General features: G+C 43.2%; 2 protein-coding genes across 2 annotated transcripts; one reads left to right on the plus strand and one right to left on the minus strand.

Annotated features, from left to right (window-relative positions):
* The first annotated feature begins 902 nt into the window (after nt 1–902).
* Nucleotides 903–5,301, plus strand: LOC147325445 (single-strand DNA endonuclease ASTE1-like). The gene is made up of 4 exons (XM_086299977.1): nt 903–2,125; nt 2,232–2,436; nt 3,563–3,728; nt 3,809–5,301. The coding sequence occupies exons 1-4, from the start codon at nt 941–943 to the stop codon at nt 4,422–4,424; spliced, it is 2,172 nt and encodes a 723-aa protein (XP_086156103.1). The 5' UTR covers nt 903–940; the 3' UTR covers nt 4,425–5,301.
* A 1,298-nt stretch (nt 5,302–6,599) lies between these two features.
* On the minus strand, nt 6,600–11,651 carry slc25a46 (solute carrier family 25 member 46). The gene is made up of 8 exons (XM_086299978.1): nt 11,190–11,651; nt 10,463–10,505; nt 9,911–9,968; nt 9,657–9,734; nt 8,965–9,065; nt 8,774–8,830; nt 8,597–8,654; nt 6,600–7,721 (listed from the first exon to the last, which is right to left on the minus strand). The coding sequence occupies exons 1-8, from the start codon at nt 11,452–11,454 to the stop codon at nt 7,125–7,127; spliced, it is 1,257 nt and encodes a 418-aa protein (XP_086156104.1). The 5' UTR covers nt 11,455–11,651; the 3' UTR covers nt 6,600–7,124.
* Between the last annotated feature and the right edge of the window lie 6,704 nt (nt 11,652–18,355).

Here is an 18,355-nt window from a genome sequence, read left to right on the forward strand (position 1 = left end):
ATGCTTTTTACAACGTGAATGTACTATTGCTGTGTGATTTATTACTATTACTGAAGGTCCGCGACTCCGAACTGTAGTAAAGGGACCTCTGACTAATACGGCGGGGTCCCTGTCGGCTTGTAGCCGAAAAATAGCTTTACTTTGTTGTGTGGGTCAACTTTTCTTGCGAGTGACAGAGAGAGGCGTTGAAAGGCTGCTCCAACGGAACTTATTGTTTTCGGAGGAAAACACGAACACGGTGTACAGTCGAGTCTTAATAGCTTACTTACAACTGGGCTCGTCAGGCTCTCTTCTTGGCTGAAGTGGTTATTATTATATTTACATGCTTCCAGCTCCCGTTTTTCCTCGATGACAGCTCGTACCTTTCCACTCCCCCTTTTCTCCCTCCCTCCTTACGCTCACAGACCCATAACGTGTATGGCAGTCCATTCTCCCTGCAACACGGACTACACTGCCCATGATGCTACATTCTTTAGAGCTATGCTTGTAGCATTCTGCCTGTCAGCTTAGCACAACAGCAACGAAAAGGCGCTCTCTCACCCAGGAAACACACAGTCGCAGAGAGAGAGAGAGCGTCGCCCTGTAACCATGGCAACCGCATGCCGCCTGGAACAAAGAGCGTAGCTGTCAAACAAAACTCAAACAGTCCTGACAAAATGAAACAGGAAAGTACCGCAGTGTAATCCATTTATTTCAACAAAGTAACTGTATTCTGAATACCACCTTTTTAAACGGTAACTGTAACGGAATACAGTTACTCATATTTTGTATTTTAACTACGTAACGGCGGTACATGTATTCCGTTACTCCCCAACACTGGGTGTGACAGTTTCTGTGTGGGTGTGTACCTATATGTTGTTTCCATAGGTACATAAAAATCTACAGACACAGAGGCAAAACCACAATAACTACGGCTCGCCTTCATACTCTTCAAGGAATCATGGGGATTTCAAAGTTACAGAGAATGATAGATGATTTGTGTTTCTGTGAAGAGGTTAAAGTAGAAAAAACAAGTCTCATTATTGATGGTGCAGCTCTTTATTATTGTTTGTATTATAATTCTGATCCAAAGCTGGACCAGCGCTGTGGAGGAGATTATCCTGGATTTAAAGACGATGTCTGTAAGTTCTTTGAGGCTTTGAAGGACTGCGAAGTCACTCCATACATCTTCTTGGATGGAGCTGCAGGATCAGAGAAGCAGAAAACTCTTCATTCGCGTCTAAAGCGTAGACTAGAAAATGCAAAGACAATAGCAGAGAGTGAGCCTGACGCTGTGCCAAAAGAATGTAATGTCTTACCACCTCTGGTCAAAGATGTCTTCATAGAAATCTTGAAGGAGAAAGACATAGAGTTTAAACAGTGTTTAGGAGAGGCAGACCCTGAAGTTGTTTCTGCTGCAAATCAGAAACAATGTGCTGTGCTGTCCCATGACGCAGATTTCTGCATCTATGATGTGAACAAAGGTTTCCTTCATCTTGACAACTTTGAGTGGAAAAGAAAGAAGGATGGCAAGATTCCTGCTAAGCTCTACACACGTTCAAAGTTTTGTGAGCATTTTAAATTGGACCCTGCTCTCATGCCAGTCTTTGCTTCAATAGCAGGAAATGATTATTCAATATTAAAAGACAATGGTACCTTTGCAAATGAATCATCTTCATCTGGTGAGTACAGGATTAAAAGACTGGATGGTATACTCAGGTTTTTAAGTAAAGTGAATCTGCATGGTTTGAACGACTCACAGAAGAGAGAACGTGCTCTGAGTCAAGCTTTAAATCATGTTGGTAAAGAAGAAAACCAAACTTTCAAACTCTCCATTCAAAAGTATGTTCAACCAGAAAAAACAAGTTCTGAGTTGCCATCATGGGTGAGTAAAAAAGTTGAGCGTGGAGAAATCACCACTTTCGTCATAAGTGTTGTGGATCAGAAGACAATGATGCTGCCTGTTCTTGTGGAGGACTTTTCACAGCGCAGTAGTTACACAGCTGCTTACCCCATCAGACAGTACTTCTATGGACTGTTAATTGGAGGTCAGATGTGCACTGAATATGACAGGGATAGAGAAGAGATCAAAGACAAACGTGTCCCATCCATAGGGAAACAACTGCAACTAGAGCATCTGCATAAGGTACTGAGGTTAATCATGAAATATGTGTTTAATTACTCTGACAGGTCATAGATGTGTTTCTGTGGTACATGTGAGCATCTTGTCTGTGTGGTACCTTTCTGTGCAGGCTCCTGAGGGTTTGCGTCGCAGAGTGTTTGAAGAAGCTCTGCAGGTTCAGACTTCAGCCTTAGAAAACATCCCCGACCAGCTGAAGCTGCCAGTCTGTGTGACTGTTTTCTGGTTTAACAACTTAAAGCTTGGCCAAAAAGCTGAAACTGTCCACTGCCTCCACGCCCTCCTGCTGGGGTTTGTGTGTGATCGTGATGGTCCAGGTAAGTCTCTGAGCTCACTGAGCAACATGACTGATATTTTACTAGCAAATACATGGAAATATGTGTAAATCAGTATTTTCACTCATTACTTTATTAGTAACACTTGTGATACGCCTGCTATTGTTTTCACTCCTAATTAGTGTTGTTGTTTATTTTGTTCTCTTTGTGTCTGTCATTGAAGTGGACTAATTATTAGGAACATCTAAATGTGATTCAGCCCAAAAAGCATCAAAAATAATATAAAAGTGTGAAATAAGGTGAGATGCATGTTTCAGTTTAAGTGGTCCCAATATGACCTCGATGATATAAGAGAGATAAGACTTTATTGATCCCGTGGTGGGGAAATTTGTGCATTACCTCAGCTCAGGTACGGATAGCAGAAGAAAAATTGAAAAAAATACAAATAAAATATAAACAAATACAAAATAAGTAAGATAATACGCTACATGCAATGGTTGCATACACAGTATGTGATTATGGATGGAGGGTTGTGGAAATATGCAAGTAACTATTCTACCACTACTATTACTATGTAAGTAATAATATCATTGAATGAGGAGGAAAATACATTATATTTATACATTATATTTATACATTATATTTCATAGATTTTGCTAATAAAGTAGACATCTACATGACATCATAACCTGAGCAGAGTTAGATTAGGCTTAGTTTGTCTCTCAGACTGGAGAGATGGTTTTAGAGACAGCTGAATGAAAGTCACAGGTCTGCAAGCATCACACTGTTTTCAAGCCAATATGTCCCACTGCTGATTGAAAGGAACAAAAAGGAAATCAGCGTTCATTATTCTGCTGTAACTCTGTGAAACATAGTTTATTAGCTGTATTTCTTATAAATTGGCATTTTGTTACAGTTTCACAAAGACAGTTAAGTCTGAACATTTAAATTTTACAGTTATCTACATAATTACATTCTTTATGGTTAAGGAAGTGGGTCCACATAGACTATTTATACAGAGGATATTTCCCTGCATGTTACAGCAGGTTATAGTCTCTTTGAAAGCAGTCAGCAGATGGACTGTAGTCAGAGTTCCTGATGCTTCCACACAAACTGCTGCTGGTCTCTGGTTCTGTGTCACTGAAACTTTGTCTTATTTTGTCTGTAGAGGACGAGTTTGAGAGGAAGATGAAAACTTTAAAGGATGCAGCTATCAGGAGGAAATGGCAGCCCCGTGTGGCTCATGCTTTCAGCCAATGGCTGTGCTGCATGAGGCAGAGCCTCCACCTGAACCAGCTGCTGTGTTCCCCTCTACCAGAACCTCAGTGTGCCCGGTAAACACCAGACCAATGATGCGCTCCACAGATGTGTAACACACTTCATCAACTTTAACTGAGATTTTCTGCTTTGTCAGGCTTTACTGTGGACCTCTCCTTCATCGGCTGGCAGATGAAGAGACGTTTGAAAAACTACTGAAAACACTGAGAGGAAAAAAGAAGAAATTATATCAGGATTTAAAGACCATTTTTCATCTACTCGCACGGAAAAAAACTCTGGTTATTGGCGACTCTGTTCTTGAAGATGTGGACCCAGAGATTCCAGCAACTACACTCACATACAGATCAGGGGCCACAGCAGGCGACATTGAGGCTAAACTGAAACTCCTGGCTCAGGATGAACATAGATTTGATAAAATTGTAATTCATGTCAGCAATAACGACATCCAGAATCATCAACTGGAGGTCATAAAACCTAAAATTGAGTCGGTGTGTAACTTTGCAAAAACGATGTCGGATTCTGTAGGTTTCTCTGGTCCCCTCCCCAGTCGAACCAATGCTCACATCATTAGAAGCCTGTCATCGTTTAACTGCTGGCTGTCTAACTGGTGTCCAGAAAACAATGTGGGCTTCATAAATAACTGGAAAATGTTTGGGTTAAAACCTGGTCTCATTGAGAGCAACCACATCTATCCAACTCGCGAGGGTGCAGATCTCATTTCTAGAAAACTGGCCAAGTTTATTCTGAGTTAAAAACAGAAAGCTGAGGTGTTTTCAGTGTTACATTATTATATTAGATAGTCTGACTCACCTGGTGACATTCTCAGTCTAATGCACATTTTAAAGAAACAGCAGATGTTTTCTATTCAACACAAATGCTCTTTGACAATGAAAGTTAAGAACACAGAGAAATGCAGTGATGCAGGTTTGGGAGCGACGGCTTCCTCACCTCTTTTCTGCTTTTGTCTTTTGGATAAACATGATGACATTTTAGAAACTGAAAGTAATGCATGAATAAAACTTGACCCTACCTCTAAATTAAATACATTAAGTAGAAAAGAAAAAGTAAACCAGTGAAATATAGAAGCAGGCTATCGGTTTGGTTTGTTTTATAACTGAACTGAATGAAAGTGGGCTGACGAAGAGGAGTCTTTGAGCAGCCGGAAGCTGAAGAAAGCAGGACGATGTGTCTAACAAGCAGCAGCTGAGAGAGGAAGCGGAGGAACACATCAATGTTTTATCAGAGTCTGTCTGTTATTTGTTCTTTGCTGTAACAAGAGACCGAGGTGGACATATTTAGCAGGTATTGTCTAACAACACATGATTAGCACAGGAAGTTAATTCACTGCAGTTTTATTTATATAGCCCCAAATCACAACAGTCGGCTCAAGGAGCTTATTTTAAGATAAAGAAAATGCTTTAATGTTCATGAAAGGATGAAGATATTTAATGTGTTTGTTATAACAGCTTAATTATCATTTGTGCCTGCAGCGTGACCATGCAGTGGTCCACAAATCTGGAATAATTTTCAAATCACTTCAAAAACATTAACATCTTTCTCTTCAAATGCAACACAACAGTTGCAACAAAATCTTTTAAATATAATTGTATATTTTATTATATAATGCAAATTATGAATACTGTAAAATATGTCTGATTTTGAAAGAACTTTTCTTGTGATAGAGTACTATTATTTCTGTCTACATATACTGGATTATATATACTGAATTTTTATCATTATTGTGTTTTTCTGGATCATTTAGTGATTTAGCTTGGTGTTATAGTTTACATATTTAAAAATGTAGATGTATTTTTCTGTATATTATCTCAAGTTTTGGGCCAAATAACTATTACAACCAAATAACTCTACAAATAACTACCTTATACGTTATGATCTTGAAATTCGTATTTCATTTGTGAATAAACGGAAACTGTTTCTCAGAGACTTTTCCGTCAGTTTCTGAATTTATTGTCAGGCTTTTGCTTGTATGTCGCAGCACTCTGCAAATTACTTTTGAATAAAGTTACACAGATCAATAACGAGTTTGTTCCTGTTCCATGTGAACTATCCAGATAAAGCTGGAGGTTAAGAATAAAGCATTGGTGATGTTTTCCTCTCATCTCCTTAGTCCTGTTTGGAAATAAAGAGAATCTCAGACAGACGCTTATTTTCACCCCAGTTAAAGTATCTGTATTAAAAGTCAATCCACATGTTTTCTCTGTATTACTGTAAAGTCTTTAGAATCAGAATCAGAATACTTTATTGATCCCTGGGGGAAATTATTTTTTGTTACAGTGCTCCATTTTAAACCAATATTAAGACAAGACAGACAATACACTAACTAAGAATAGTATAATATATACATATATATACATACATAAGTCACTCATAAATAAATAGTTGGAAAAGAAACATGTGTAGCTGTAGTAGCAAACAGTGTGTTACACTTTAATATAAAGCGCTTTTAGGAAACTTATATAAATATAATCGAACTGAACTAAGGGCTCTACAGGGAAATGCTTTACCTTACTGTAAACAGCTTCACCTTGTGGAAGAACACAGTTATTACAACCAGTAACGCTGCAGTCTCCACCGGTCAGGTTATTATCTGCAGCTGAAAACATTGAAGCAGACTTTAGAAAGTACCCCTGCTACCTGTGACACGTACAGGATCCTCTGTGATGGTTTTTCTCACGTCTCAAATGTCTGTCCTCCACCTCTGAGCAAGAAACCCTTATCATGCTGAGGGAGATCTCTGCTCCTGACATAAGGAGAGAAGAGGCTGCAGGAGTTTTTACCTTCACAGTGCTGTGACACAGATGCAGTCACATTTTTAAAACTTTCAAAATAAGTCAGAAAAGTTTGAAATTTCTTCTATGAAACTTAAAAAGCTGAATTTCAAAATAATCCAAATTAATCCATTTAAAAATGTTTCAAAAAGAAGAAAAATGTCAAATTAACATTGATTTATTTCACATTTAAACATTTACAGACACCATTACACCTTACACCAGCTTAAACAGACACTTATTTTGAAAAGCCAGGCTCATCTCATCCAAGTATCGCTTTAGAGACCAATTGATCAGAAATAATTTAGTCTAAATCTACACTGAACTTTTTTAATTTTTTTTTTTACAACTTTATACAAAAACATCTGTTTACATGTTTGTTTGTATATCAGTAGTGGGTGACCAATCAGCTGTCAGAGCTGAACAAAAACACAGGAAGTGATGCTCAGTTTACGTGAAGGAAAACAACTGCCACCACTGTTTGTCCAAACATAAGCAGGAAGTGACATCATTGGGGAGGAGGTGACACAATCTGGTGATTCTTAGTGGTTGCTAGGTAACAGGACTCAAGTGCTGATGTCGTCACACGAGCAGGTCTTTTTCGTCTCATTTACAAGATGAGAAATGTCCTGTTGTCATGACAACAGTCTCTGTAGTAACAACCTAGCTGGCCTTGGCATCCAGCAGCAGCACCCTCATCAGCGTCCTGGCGGCGGCCAGCAGCGCTCCGTGCAAAGCATACTGGGCTACCAGCACGCCAAAACCTCGGTAGAAGCCAGCCCCGCCTTCCTTGCGGCTGATGGCGTGCAGGCAGTCAGAGAAGCCATCATACTGCGTGTTTACGGGCACTACCAGCGGGCTCCCGCCATTTCCCACCGCGACCACTCCATCGGTGGCATCAATGATGGTGCGCGTACCCTGCAGAGCCAGGCGATGTAGCACCGTCTCAAGAGGAAACAACACCACGTCAGCCACCAGAGAACCCGCCCAAGATGCCGCCAGCTCGGGGAAGTAGGCATCCAGTGGATTGGATGGTTCTGCCCGCTGCTTCTTGCTACGCTGGTGCAGCCACAGCACCACCCGCTGGATGGAGGTAGCCACGGCATAGCGCAGAATGGCATGCAGCGCAGCGGGAAGCAGCAGGCATCTGAGAGGAAGCAGGCGACAACTGTGAGGTGCGCCGACACCCAGCAGTCGAGCAACACCCTCACGGACGCAGTCCAGCAGGCCAGAGGACGACTCATCCCGCACAATCTCGCTCTGAAGATGGAGAGAGGAACACAGGTCCGATCAAATGATCAATTTAAAAAAAACAACAACAACAAAAAAAAAAAAAAAAAAAAAAAAAAAAACCACACACACACACACACACACACACACACACACACACACACACACACACACACACACATCCAGCTAATCATTGCTCTAAATCAGCGGTTCCCAACCCCCGGGCCTCGGACCGTGAGTGAGTCGTTTGGTGCCGGGCCACAAGAGTTGAGGCTCAGGTGTGAAATGTATAGTTTTAAGGGTTTTTATCGGTTTTCAGCGTTATTTTGTTATCGTTTTTATCGTTAACTCGTTTTCCTTGGTCTTTTCACGTGTGTTATGAATAAATCTTCTTTTTTTCGGTACCGGTACTAGTTTTATTTTATTGTATTTATCCGCGACACCTTAAAGGCCGGTCCGTGAAAATATTGTCGGGCATAAACCGGTCCGTGGCACAAAAAAGGTCGGGGACCGCTGCTCTAAATGACTGAACAGCAGGTCATCTAACAGCTGCTCCTCAGCTTCCTGTTTGTGTGACATCATCATGCTCTCGTTGTTTCAAACAGGAGCCGTGTGGCTGATGGCGTCATCAATCTCACACAACGCTGGTAAGGTGTTGGAGAGATTATGCACCACTTTATGTGATCTCATGGCAGTGAAGGCGTAAACCAACATCAAAAAGTCGCAACAACACCTCACTCTCATTGGTTGCTCTGTGAGTGATGTCATGAACAGAGAAAGAGGTTCTGATCTAGACCACTAGTTGGTAAACCTCATCATGTGATAAAAGGAAAGCTAATGAGCTGCTGCTAACTGACTGCTGTCATAAAAGAGGCATCGCTATTCAATAAACAATAATCAGTGACCTGCACGGTCTCAATGAGGCTGGCACAGTAAAATGGAAGAGCGACGACTGCCGTTAATCTGCAAGAGAGAGAGAGAGAAAGAGGAGGCGGGGTCAGTTTGTATCTCAGTCTCTGTTTAACAGCAAAAAAAAAAAAAAGAACTGACAGGTAAGAAGATGAAGAAGAAGAAAAACTGACCCTTTAAGCAGCAAATGCCCAGCCACCTGTTTCCAGCTGCACCTGTGAGGAAGCTCCCTTCACACACACACACACACACACACACACACACACACACACACACACACACACACACACACACACACACACACACACGTCAGAGTGACGTTGTACAATACTGTATCCATGTGCTAGTGGGAGCAGGTGGTTACCGTGGCAGTGGCGTGAACTCGCTGATGATGCCCTCGGCTCCGAGCGTAACACCATGAACGATGAATGTGCTGCCCATCCCCTTCCACAGAGCCTTCACACCCTGATCAACACAACATATTAATCACCGACAACATAATAACACAATTTATATCCTGAAGTATAAATGCGTGTGGACAGGCCGACTCAGGTTAGTGGGAGGAAGCCGGAGTAGATCAGTAGTAGTCCTCCTTCCTGTGAGGCAACATCACAGTGCCCCCTCCATCATCAATAATTAAGTCTCTATTTTTATTCTTTTAATATTTATCTATGAGTTTTCATATTGTATTTATAATAAATACATTATACTGTATTATTATTTATTTAGATTATTCTGATCAGTTGTAAACCTCCATATTGTATCTGCATTTACTATTTTGCAATATTTAAACTTTTTAAACTTATTTGTAAATAATGTTAAAATACTTTCATTTTCCATTTTAATTTTAATATATTTAACTTTGTATTATTAAAAGAAATATTCTAAATGTCATTATGTCCAAATACATTTAGATTTTCCTATTTGATTAATATTTTTATACTGCTTTTTATACAAATATAATTATCATAATTTATAAGAAACAATCAAACATATTCAAAATGATCTTTTTACATATATTTTTATTCATCTTTGGGTTTTAGTGTGTCCCGTTACCTGAGCTTTGGTGATGCTGTACATTACAGCGACAGCGCTGAATGGAGTCAGGTGATAACACCGGGCGTGGTAGTTCACCTGATGTAAACAGCCAATCAGAGTGCAGCAACAGAAAGAGGAAAATAAAACATTTAATGTCTCAAAACGCACAAAAATGAAATAAAAAAGTTTCTCCCACAGCGTTAATAAAAGTATTTTAATCCATAGCCATCATTATTTATGGATCATTTATTGATAAGAAGGTGAGGTCATACCTGGCACTGTCTGCGGAACACAATGCAGGGGTGAGAGAGGACGTTCTCTGTGAACAGACTGAGTGCGCACACACACACACACACACACACACACACACACACACACACACACACACACACACACACACACACACACACACACACACGTTTTAGTTAGAAACCCCCTGACTTCTCCAAACTCACACTTCAGCCTGTTTTTGGGATGAAAGTGTCAAAAAGTAAAACATCTCGCTTTTTGGTTGTCACTAATGGCGAGCACTGACACAGTCTCGTCCCTTTTTTGCTCTAATTTTTCCCTGTGATTAGAACCAAAATCACCACCAGCATCTTTGACTCGACAGTGGAGACTTTTGTTGCAGTGAGTCGCTGAAACTAAATGAAGCTTCAGCTTCAGTGGAAACACTGAGAACAGAAAGATGTGTGATTGTTCCCAACCATGGAGTCCAAACAGTTCAGACTGAATAAACTCATTCAAGCTGAATATTGGTCCACATGCAGTGACTCGGTCCGAGCCTCTGCTCATCTTGAAACCATGAGAAACGATTTCCTCACCTGACGAATCCAACCCCGAAGCCAGCGAATCGATTCAGCTGCTCTGCAACGACAAAAGCAAACACGATAAACTCGCACAGTGCAGGACGTCCATAAATAAAATCAATAACGGCTTTATTCACATAAGCTACCAAACAGTCTGCTGTCTAGTTCATTCATCACTGAGGATGATTCCACTGTTTTAATAACTTTTAACTCCAATAAAGTTAGTTAATAAGTAGTAAACTAAACATAGCACAACAAACACAAATTACAGAAAGCTGCCTTTGAGAGTTCAGGCGGTGCTGCAGAATAAAGCTGCTCATACCAGATATTTACTGTCAAGCTCGTTGGAGTTAGACTCTGTTTTGCGTTACTTACTGTATTTCCAGGTATGTTTGCATGTTTTAACACATCTTTGCATTTTGCGTTTCCCATTTTTCTTGCAAAATTTGAGGAAATGATGGGCGAGTCAAAATTTTACTATATTACTGTATTTACTATTTGTGCATTTTGTTAGCCAACTGGCTAATATAATTAGCCTTCTAGTTAACTAGCCGCTAGCCCAGTCCGTTTATTACATAATTACTCTGAGCTTGATTAGCTTGTGCGCTAGCTTCCGGTTAGCATGCATGCTGACAGGTCATCGGCGCCTATCAGACCATTATCTCTTTAGTTGGCCAGCTCTGGCTTCATCCTGTCACTAGCCAGCTAGACTAGGTGACTCTGAACCTGCACAACAACCTACCAGCGGGGGGCCTGCTGGGATTTGGAGCTTCCCAGCCGCTTGCAGAACCTGCGATCTCTCCCGGGGCGTCATCGAACAGAGGTGTCCGCTCTCCAGGGTGCAGGTTGCGGCTGCCCGGGATGTCGGGCGGCGTGGTGACCCAGTGGTGGAGCTGCGGTTCGGCGGGGGCTCCGGCGCTCCGAACCGGGTAGCCCGCTCCGTACAGCGGGTCATCCCGGCCACGGTACCCGAGCCCGTCGAAGCTGTCCGGCCGCCTGGAGGCCATGTCAGGGTCGGAGCGAGTGAGGGGGGCGACACTGATATCCGGCTAGCAGAGCTCAGGGGAGCGCATCAAAGTGTGCACGGACAGAAGACACGGTTTAATGGAGAACCTGTAACGACCTAATCAACCCGACCCACACCAAAACATCTACCTGCCACCCGGAAACACTTCTTTTTCTATACTTTGTATACCGGCTGACTGCTCGTGCTGCCTCCTACAGGCCATCAGAGAGTGGTGAACCCTAGCTGGGTTATGTCTTTCTGCACGCTCAAACGTTTGTGCTGGTTTGTGTTGCACAAACTTTCGGTTCAAGTGACTTCTTTAGTCTCAGCTGACTGCAGGTTTTCACAACCTTATGGAACTGACCTCACAGCCCATTGTTCATTTAGTAGGCTAGTTTCACTAATTGGAAATTATTTCACTTGTAGCACATAAGCACAGTGTGTATAAGGAAAGAACACAAACACACAACAAGAGTTGAGCAGATTTGTGAAAATGTGAAATACCTGCAGTGGTGTCAAAATGGAACCTGAAATTTTCCCTTTAAAAAAAATCCTCAGAGAGCTGCAGGAGCTGTACCGTTGTATCTAAAGCTGACAGATTATCATATCCAGGTAAAATAGTTTGATTAATCTGTAAGTTTTTAGCTAGTTTTATGGTTAATTTCAGGAACTGAATCATTGGTGATCAAATATACACATTTATTATAGCTAGAAAAACTAAATATATCTTTCAAATTTAAAATAGAGCATATATATATATATATATATATATATATATATATATATATATATATATAATAGATATCTGACTATTTTACAGGATAGACAATATAAACATATTTAAAATTAAAGGAATTGAAATGTACATTGTGCCTTGGTTTAGTGTCTGGAAGAGTCCTGTCTCAGTCAATTATAGATGATGTGAGAGGGCGGGTGTGTGTGTTTAGGGCACGGATGGCTTGGGGATAGAAGCTCCTCTTGAGTCTCTCTGTCCTTGTCCGGAAGATGCGGAACCTTCTACCAGATTGCAGAAGTTGGAACAGTTTGTTGCCAGGATGGGACGGGTCCTTCAGTATCTGCGCTGCTCTAGTCCGGCATCTCCTGGTGTAGGTGTCCTGAAGCGGGGGGAGAGCAATCCTGCAGCAGCGTTCTGCTGTACGGATCACTCTCTGGAGAGCTTTTTGGTCCTTCACACAGCTGTTCCCAAACCACGATGTCATGTTCTGTGTGAGGATGCTCTCCACAGCGCCTGTATAGAAAATCCTGAGGATCTTTGGAGAGACCCTGAACTTCCTCAGTTGTCGTAGGTGATACAGGCGCTGCCTAGCCTTTTTGGTCTGGACCTGAATGTGGGCAGCCCATGTCAGGTCTGAGGAGATGTGGACACCAAGATACTTGAAGGACTGCACCCTCTCCACTGGAGCTCCATTGATGATAATGGGCTTGTAGTCTCTGTGCTGACCCCTTCTGAAGTCCACCACCAGCTCCTTGGTCTTGCTGACGTTCAGCTGGAGGTGGTTGTCCTGGCACCACGATGCCAGATTCTTCACTTCATCCATGTAGGCCGCCTCATCGTTGTTGGAGATGGCACCCAACACCACTGTGTCGTCAGCAAACTTCACAATGGTGTTGGAGCCATGGGTGGCCACACAGTCTGAAGTGTAGAGGGAGTAGAGCAGTGGCGAGAGGACAGATCCCTGAGGTGTTCCTGTGTTGATGGTGATGCTGTTGGAGAAGCACCTGCCCACCCTCACCACCTGAGTTCTGCCAGTGAGGAAGTCCAACACCCATGCACACAGACGGCTGTTAAGAGTCCCAGATCCCTCAGCTTTGTGAACAGTCTGCAGGGCACTATTGTGTTAAACGCTGAACTGTAATCAACAAACAGCATTCGCACATAGTTACTCTGTTTCTTGTCCACGTGGCTGAGAGTGGTGTGTAGGACGTGGGCGATGGCATCCTCTGTGGATCTGTTGGATCTGTAGGCGAACTGCAGCGGATCTGTGGTGTCTGGGATGGAGGAGGAGATGATGTTCTTCAGCAGCCTCTCAAACACCTTCATTACTACTGAGGTCAGTGCAACTGGCCGGTAATTGTTCAGGGATGAGGGTTTGCTGTTCTTGGGCACAGGGATGATGGTGGATCTTTTGAAGCATGTGGGGACCACAGACTTCGCCAGGGACTCGTTGAAGATGTAAGTGAACACACCTGCTAGCTGGTCAGCACAGCAGCGCAGCAGACGGCCGGTGATGCCGTCTGGCCCCGCCGCTTTCCTTGTGTTCACTCTCCTCAGTGCCGCTCGGACGTCATGCTCCGCGATGCTGGTCACCGGTCTCTCGCTGATGACGTCACTGTCCTCGGTAGTCAGGCGGTAGATAGCATTAGCCGCCTGGCTAACCTCGAAACGGGCGTAGAACCGATTCAGCTCGTTGGTGAATGCAGAGTCGGCGTTGATCGGCGCAGTGTCCCTGGCTTTGTAGTCCGTAATGGTGCGTAGTCCGTGCCACATACTCCGTGTGTCGCCCTGGTGGAAGCGGGACTCCACACGTTCCCGGTACCTGCGTTTGGCATCTCTCACCGCGCGCCGCACGCCGTATGAGGCCGCTTTGTAGGCGCTCATATCGCCAGTGGCGAGACCCGCGTTGTAGGAGGTGGTCCTGGCGTTTACTGCAGTGCGGATCGATCTGTCCATCCACGGTTTCTGGTTTGGGAATGTGGTGACTCTCGCAGTGGGGATAATCTCCTCCGCTAGCATATTGACGAAGCATACTGCTACTTCCGTAAACTTGTTGATGTCGACTGCACATGCTCTGAACATGTCCCAGTCTACGTCGTTGAGTGCGTCCTGTAGCGTAGCTTCTGATTGGGCAGTCCACCGTTTTACTTCCTTCGTGGTCACGTCTTCCCTCCGTATGCTTTGTTTATACTGGGGAATGAGGAAGATGGCGTTGTGGTCAGACTTCCCAAAAGCCGGGTGTGAGACAGCTTTGTAGCCCTGCTTGTATGGCGTGTAGCAGTGATCCAAAATCCGATCCCCTCTCGTTGGACACGAGACATGCTGGTAAAAGTTTGGCATGACTTGTCTGAGGTTCGCTTTGTTAAAGTCTCCTGCTACAATGAGGGCTGCGCCCGGGTCCTTGTTTTGAAGCCAGCTCAGCACATCATGTAATTCGGACAAAGCCATACCTGTGTCCGCTTGGGGTGGGATGTAGACCGCCGTGGCGATGACTGAGGTGAACTCACGGGGCAGATAGAAAGGGCGGCACTTAATGCTCAGGAACTCCAGATGTGGCGAGCAGCCGCTGGAGAGAGTAGAAATGCTCCTGGCATCACACCACTTTCTGTTTACCATGAAACACACTCCTCCACCTTTGGTTTTGTTCGACTCTGCCGTTCTGTCCGCGCGGAGCACAAAGAATGAATCCGACGGAGTTACGGCCTGGTCCGGCACGGTGGGGGACAGCCATGTCTCCGTGAAGCACAGAATGTTGCAGTCCCTCATGTCACGTTGGAAGGTGACCCTTGCTCTTAGGTCATCGAGCTTGTTCTCCATGGATTGTACATTGGCCAGTAGGATACTGGGCAGTGGTGCGCGATGCACCTGCTGTCTCAGTCTGTTCCTAATACCAGCGCGTTTTCCCCGGCGCTTCTTTGTTCTGCGCCTCGGATGAGCGGCCCGTCCTTTGTTGTTCTCCGCGCCGCGTAGAATCTCTGGCGGCCAGGAAGGGTCAGGTTTAAAAGTGTCCAAGATTAGATGTGCAACCTTGGCACCGATTCAGTTGATCTTCTTGTGTGTGTGGAAAAATGTCACAAAACTGAAAACAGACTCTTTAATGTTTGAGTTCACAACAAACCTGATTTGCACAGGTAAAGCGTACAACATTGGAGTCTTTTCACTGTCCGTTAGTTTGTTTAATTAAGTGTAAAATTCTGAATGCTTTGATCTCTGAAGATAGCCCATATCGTACCTTAATAGTAAAACTGTTTATGTTGTTCTTTAGCTTTTCCTTAACCAGAGCAGACCTCTGTACTGCAGTGTCCCAGTGCTGGACAGTGTCTTTAACCATGAGGACACCAAGCCTGAATTTCAGCTGAGCTGGTAGTTTCTGGCAGTGCTGCTTAATCCACTGAACCAGAATCGGAAGCATGGATGGGGTGCCCCAATTGAGACTTTTTCTTTGCTAGTTGGCAAGTGGAGCATCCCACAGGCTGCTCTCAGGTGTTAGGGGTGCCTCATTCTAGAGTCTTCTACAGTCCACAGACTCACAGAGGAGGTCGTGGACACCAGGTCTTCCAGATCCCCAAGACCGTCAAAGACATGGAGGTAGTGTCCCATACGTTTGCAGGGCTAGTATGCCTCAGAGTTTTTCTGAAAGCAGCTGGTGCAATCGATTGCTGCCACATCTACATTAAGCCTCTGAGGGCCCATCATCTTACAGGCGGCTTGTGACCATCAGGGCTTTATTGACGCGTACCTGACCAGCCTCAGGTCAGTGTACGAGTCCAGACTGCTCCGCCACAGCCCACTGTGCAGGCAGTCAGTCTACCCTCCTCAAGGGCATTTTATCTTGGCAGATGGAGTGTACCCATGACTCTAATGTCCATTACGCCTCATCACTCCCTACAAAAGGCAAGTACAAGCTGTGGGAGCCCAGCGCGTCAACAGCCAATATTCCAGGGCACATTCTATTATGAAGACCAGATTCTGAGCCATCTTCCTGCAAGTGCTGGAGGTCATAACAGCATATGCTTCTTCTGCTTCCGTGCCGGTGACATCATGGCCCCGCAGAATGAGCCTGAGAAATATGCAGGAGTGGTTGAGAGGATGGCTGGTTTGGAGGCAGTCAGGGGTTCTCTCTGTCAGAGCAAACTCTCTGCTGTCCTGGAGGAGGTACACCAGAACACGACTACTTTTAACAGGCAAGCTAAAAAATTTAAGTATAGGTTCCTCTTATGTTTTTTTTTAGTGCTTTGTTAACCTGTTTTGTTTGTTGAAGAGTGACTAGTATCCACATTTTTTTTGTTTCATCTTAGTGGCAGCCACCGATGGACAATGGAAGGAAGCATCCAAAGCACTCTCTACAGACCACCCGACCAGAAAAGACAAGATACGGGTCTCAGGAGCAGTACAACATCCCTCTCTCTGATCTAGCTTCAGCAGAAACTGCCAGAGACTTCCTGTCCAGGCAAACATCGGGCCTGCTGTGCTATTAAAGTTCAAAGAAACAATCCAGGTACAGGTCAGTCAGATTAATCCTGTGGTCTGCACTATAAATACCTGTACATAGTTGTTTTCTTATCCTGTAAATATTCTTGATTTCTTGTATATATTCTCGTTTTGTTGTTACCTTTTCATTTTCTTCTATTTTATTAATCAGACATTTAAAATGTTCCAAATTATCTTTATGTTATAGATGTAAAAAAAAATTAAATAAAATATGCTGATGACAGTTATCTATGCATCCATCCAAATTCATATTATTGATAACACATATACATGTTTTGTATTTGATTTTTTAAATTGTCCCACTTCTTTTTAGCATGTAAGGGGTGACCTACCCCCATAGGCCCATCTTTTCCAGAATAATAGATAATTTTTTTGACAGCCTGGTAGAAAGAGAAACAATACTGTCCCATATACTGGCTCTCTTGATATCATAATTCAATTTCAATTTCAATTTTATTTCTATAGCACATTTAAAAGTCACAGGTACAACAAAGTGCCCCTGGGCCTAGGGCTCAGTCACTCTGGCACAGCTGGCTGCCGTCGGAGCTCACGGGCACGTCACTGCAACCCCATCTGGCTTCTGCTCCGTGGCTGCTGGGTGAGCCCTCATCTGGGACTCTCCTCAGCTCTTTCCGGGATAGTGGCGCGGCTGCCCCTCTGTTAGTCTTCCTTGGACTCTTGTACTCTGAGGGTCTCTGGATGTCTGGAGCCTGGATCTCCTCCATACCTGCTTCATGCCCTGGAGGACGGGGCTATGGCCCCCCACACCCTCTAGCAGATCATTACATGAAGGAACCTTTTGAATACAAGCGCGCTCACGCTCACAGGTGTGCACACGGGTGCTCACACACACAAACTACACCTTTTTTGGCTGCTACCTCAAAGCACACTGTGCGCTGTCGATCCTACGTGCTGCACAATAATATTCCATATTATATATTATATACACATAGATTATCGTGATGATGTTGTTTATTATATCGCTCTCTTTTTTGCTTGTTTTCTCTTCTTTCTTTTTTTTCTCTCTCAACAGGTGATCCAGGTGATATATATATATATATATGTATTTTTTTGTCCCCCCACCTCATTTTTTGTTTTGTGCCCTTTATCACTGTTCCTCTTCCCTGCTGTTTCTTTCTTTCTCCCTTTCCCTTCCACCAGCCATGTATGTCCCATATGTAACACCTGAAAAAAAAAAAAAAAATAGTAAATAGTAAAAAATAGTTTTATTTTACTTTTATTCTTTTTCTTTTTTTTTTTTTTTTACCTCATAATGGTATCCTGTCAACGTCACTTTCTTAACACAATGCCTACTAATTTTAATTATTGCAACAACTTGATAATTATTGGTATTTGTACGTTGTTTTTAAGAGAAGTTATTTATTATTCAATGATACTATAAACACATACCTTGTTTTTAATGCTCACAGCTTTGCTCCATATTTAGAGTATGTGGCGCTGTATACTTGACTCACTCCACAAACAAAACGAAATGTTGGGGCAGCATCGAGGTAAATCCTCTATTGAGCTGCCATGTAACACTAATGTAAAAACAGCTGCAGCAACATTTAGTTTCAAAAAAGAAAATCACATTTGTTAAAAAACCTTTTGATAATTTTGGTTTCTAACATCACTCTTACATTAACAATATATTGTTTTACTATTTTCCTTTTCT

This window comes from Aulonocara sp. 'chitande type north' Nkhata Bay, linkage group LG7 (assembly GCF_057382095.1).
Source record: "Aulonocara sp. 'chitande type north' Nkhata Bay isolate Kocher_YH1m ecotype deep benthic linkage group LG7, A_spYH_male_GT1.1, whole genome shotgun sequence".
Taxonomy (NCBI): domain Eukaryota; kingdom Metazoa; phylum Chordata; class Actinopteri; order Cichliformes; family Cichlidae; genus Aulonocara; species Aulonocara sp. 'chitande type north' Nkhata Bay.

What these genes read in the sequence shown, in the direction of transcription:
- LOC147325445 (XM_086299977.1), top strand. Translation starts at nt 941, where the DNA reads ATGGGGATTTCAAAGTTACAGAGAATGATAGATGATTTGTGTTTCTGT. An exon ending in AACTAGAGCATCTGCATAAG is followed by an intron (nt 2,126 to 2,231) that starts GTACTGAGGTTA and finishes CTTTCTGTGCAG; the next exon opens with GCTCCTGAGGGTTTGCGTCG. An exon ending in GTGTGATCGTGATGGTCCAG is followed by an intron (nt 2,437 to 3,562) that starts GTAAGTCTCTGA and finishes TTTTGTCTGTAG; the next exon opens with AGGACGAGTTTGAGAGGAAG.
- slc25a46 (XM_086299978.1), bottom strand. Translation starts at nt 11,454, where the DNA reads ATGGCCTCCAGGCGGCCGGACAGCTTCGACGGGCTCGGGTACCGTGGC. An exon ending in TGTTCCGCAGACAGTGCCAG is followed by an intron (nt 9,735 to 9,910) that starts GTATGACCTCAC and finishes TGTTTACATCAG; the next exon opens with GTGAACTACCACGCCCGGTG. An exon ending in GCCTCATTGAGACCGTGCAG is followed by an intron (nt 7,722 to 8,596) that starts GTCACTGATTAT and finishes CTCCATCTTCAG; the next exon opens with AGCGAGATTGTGCGGGATGA.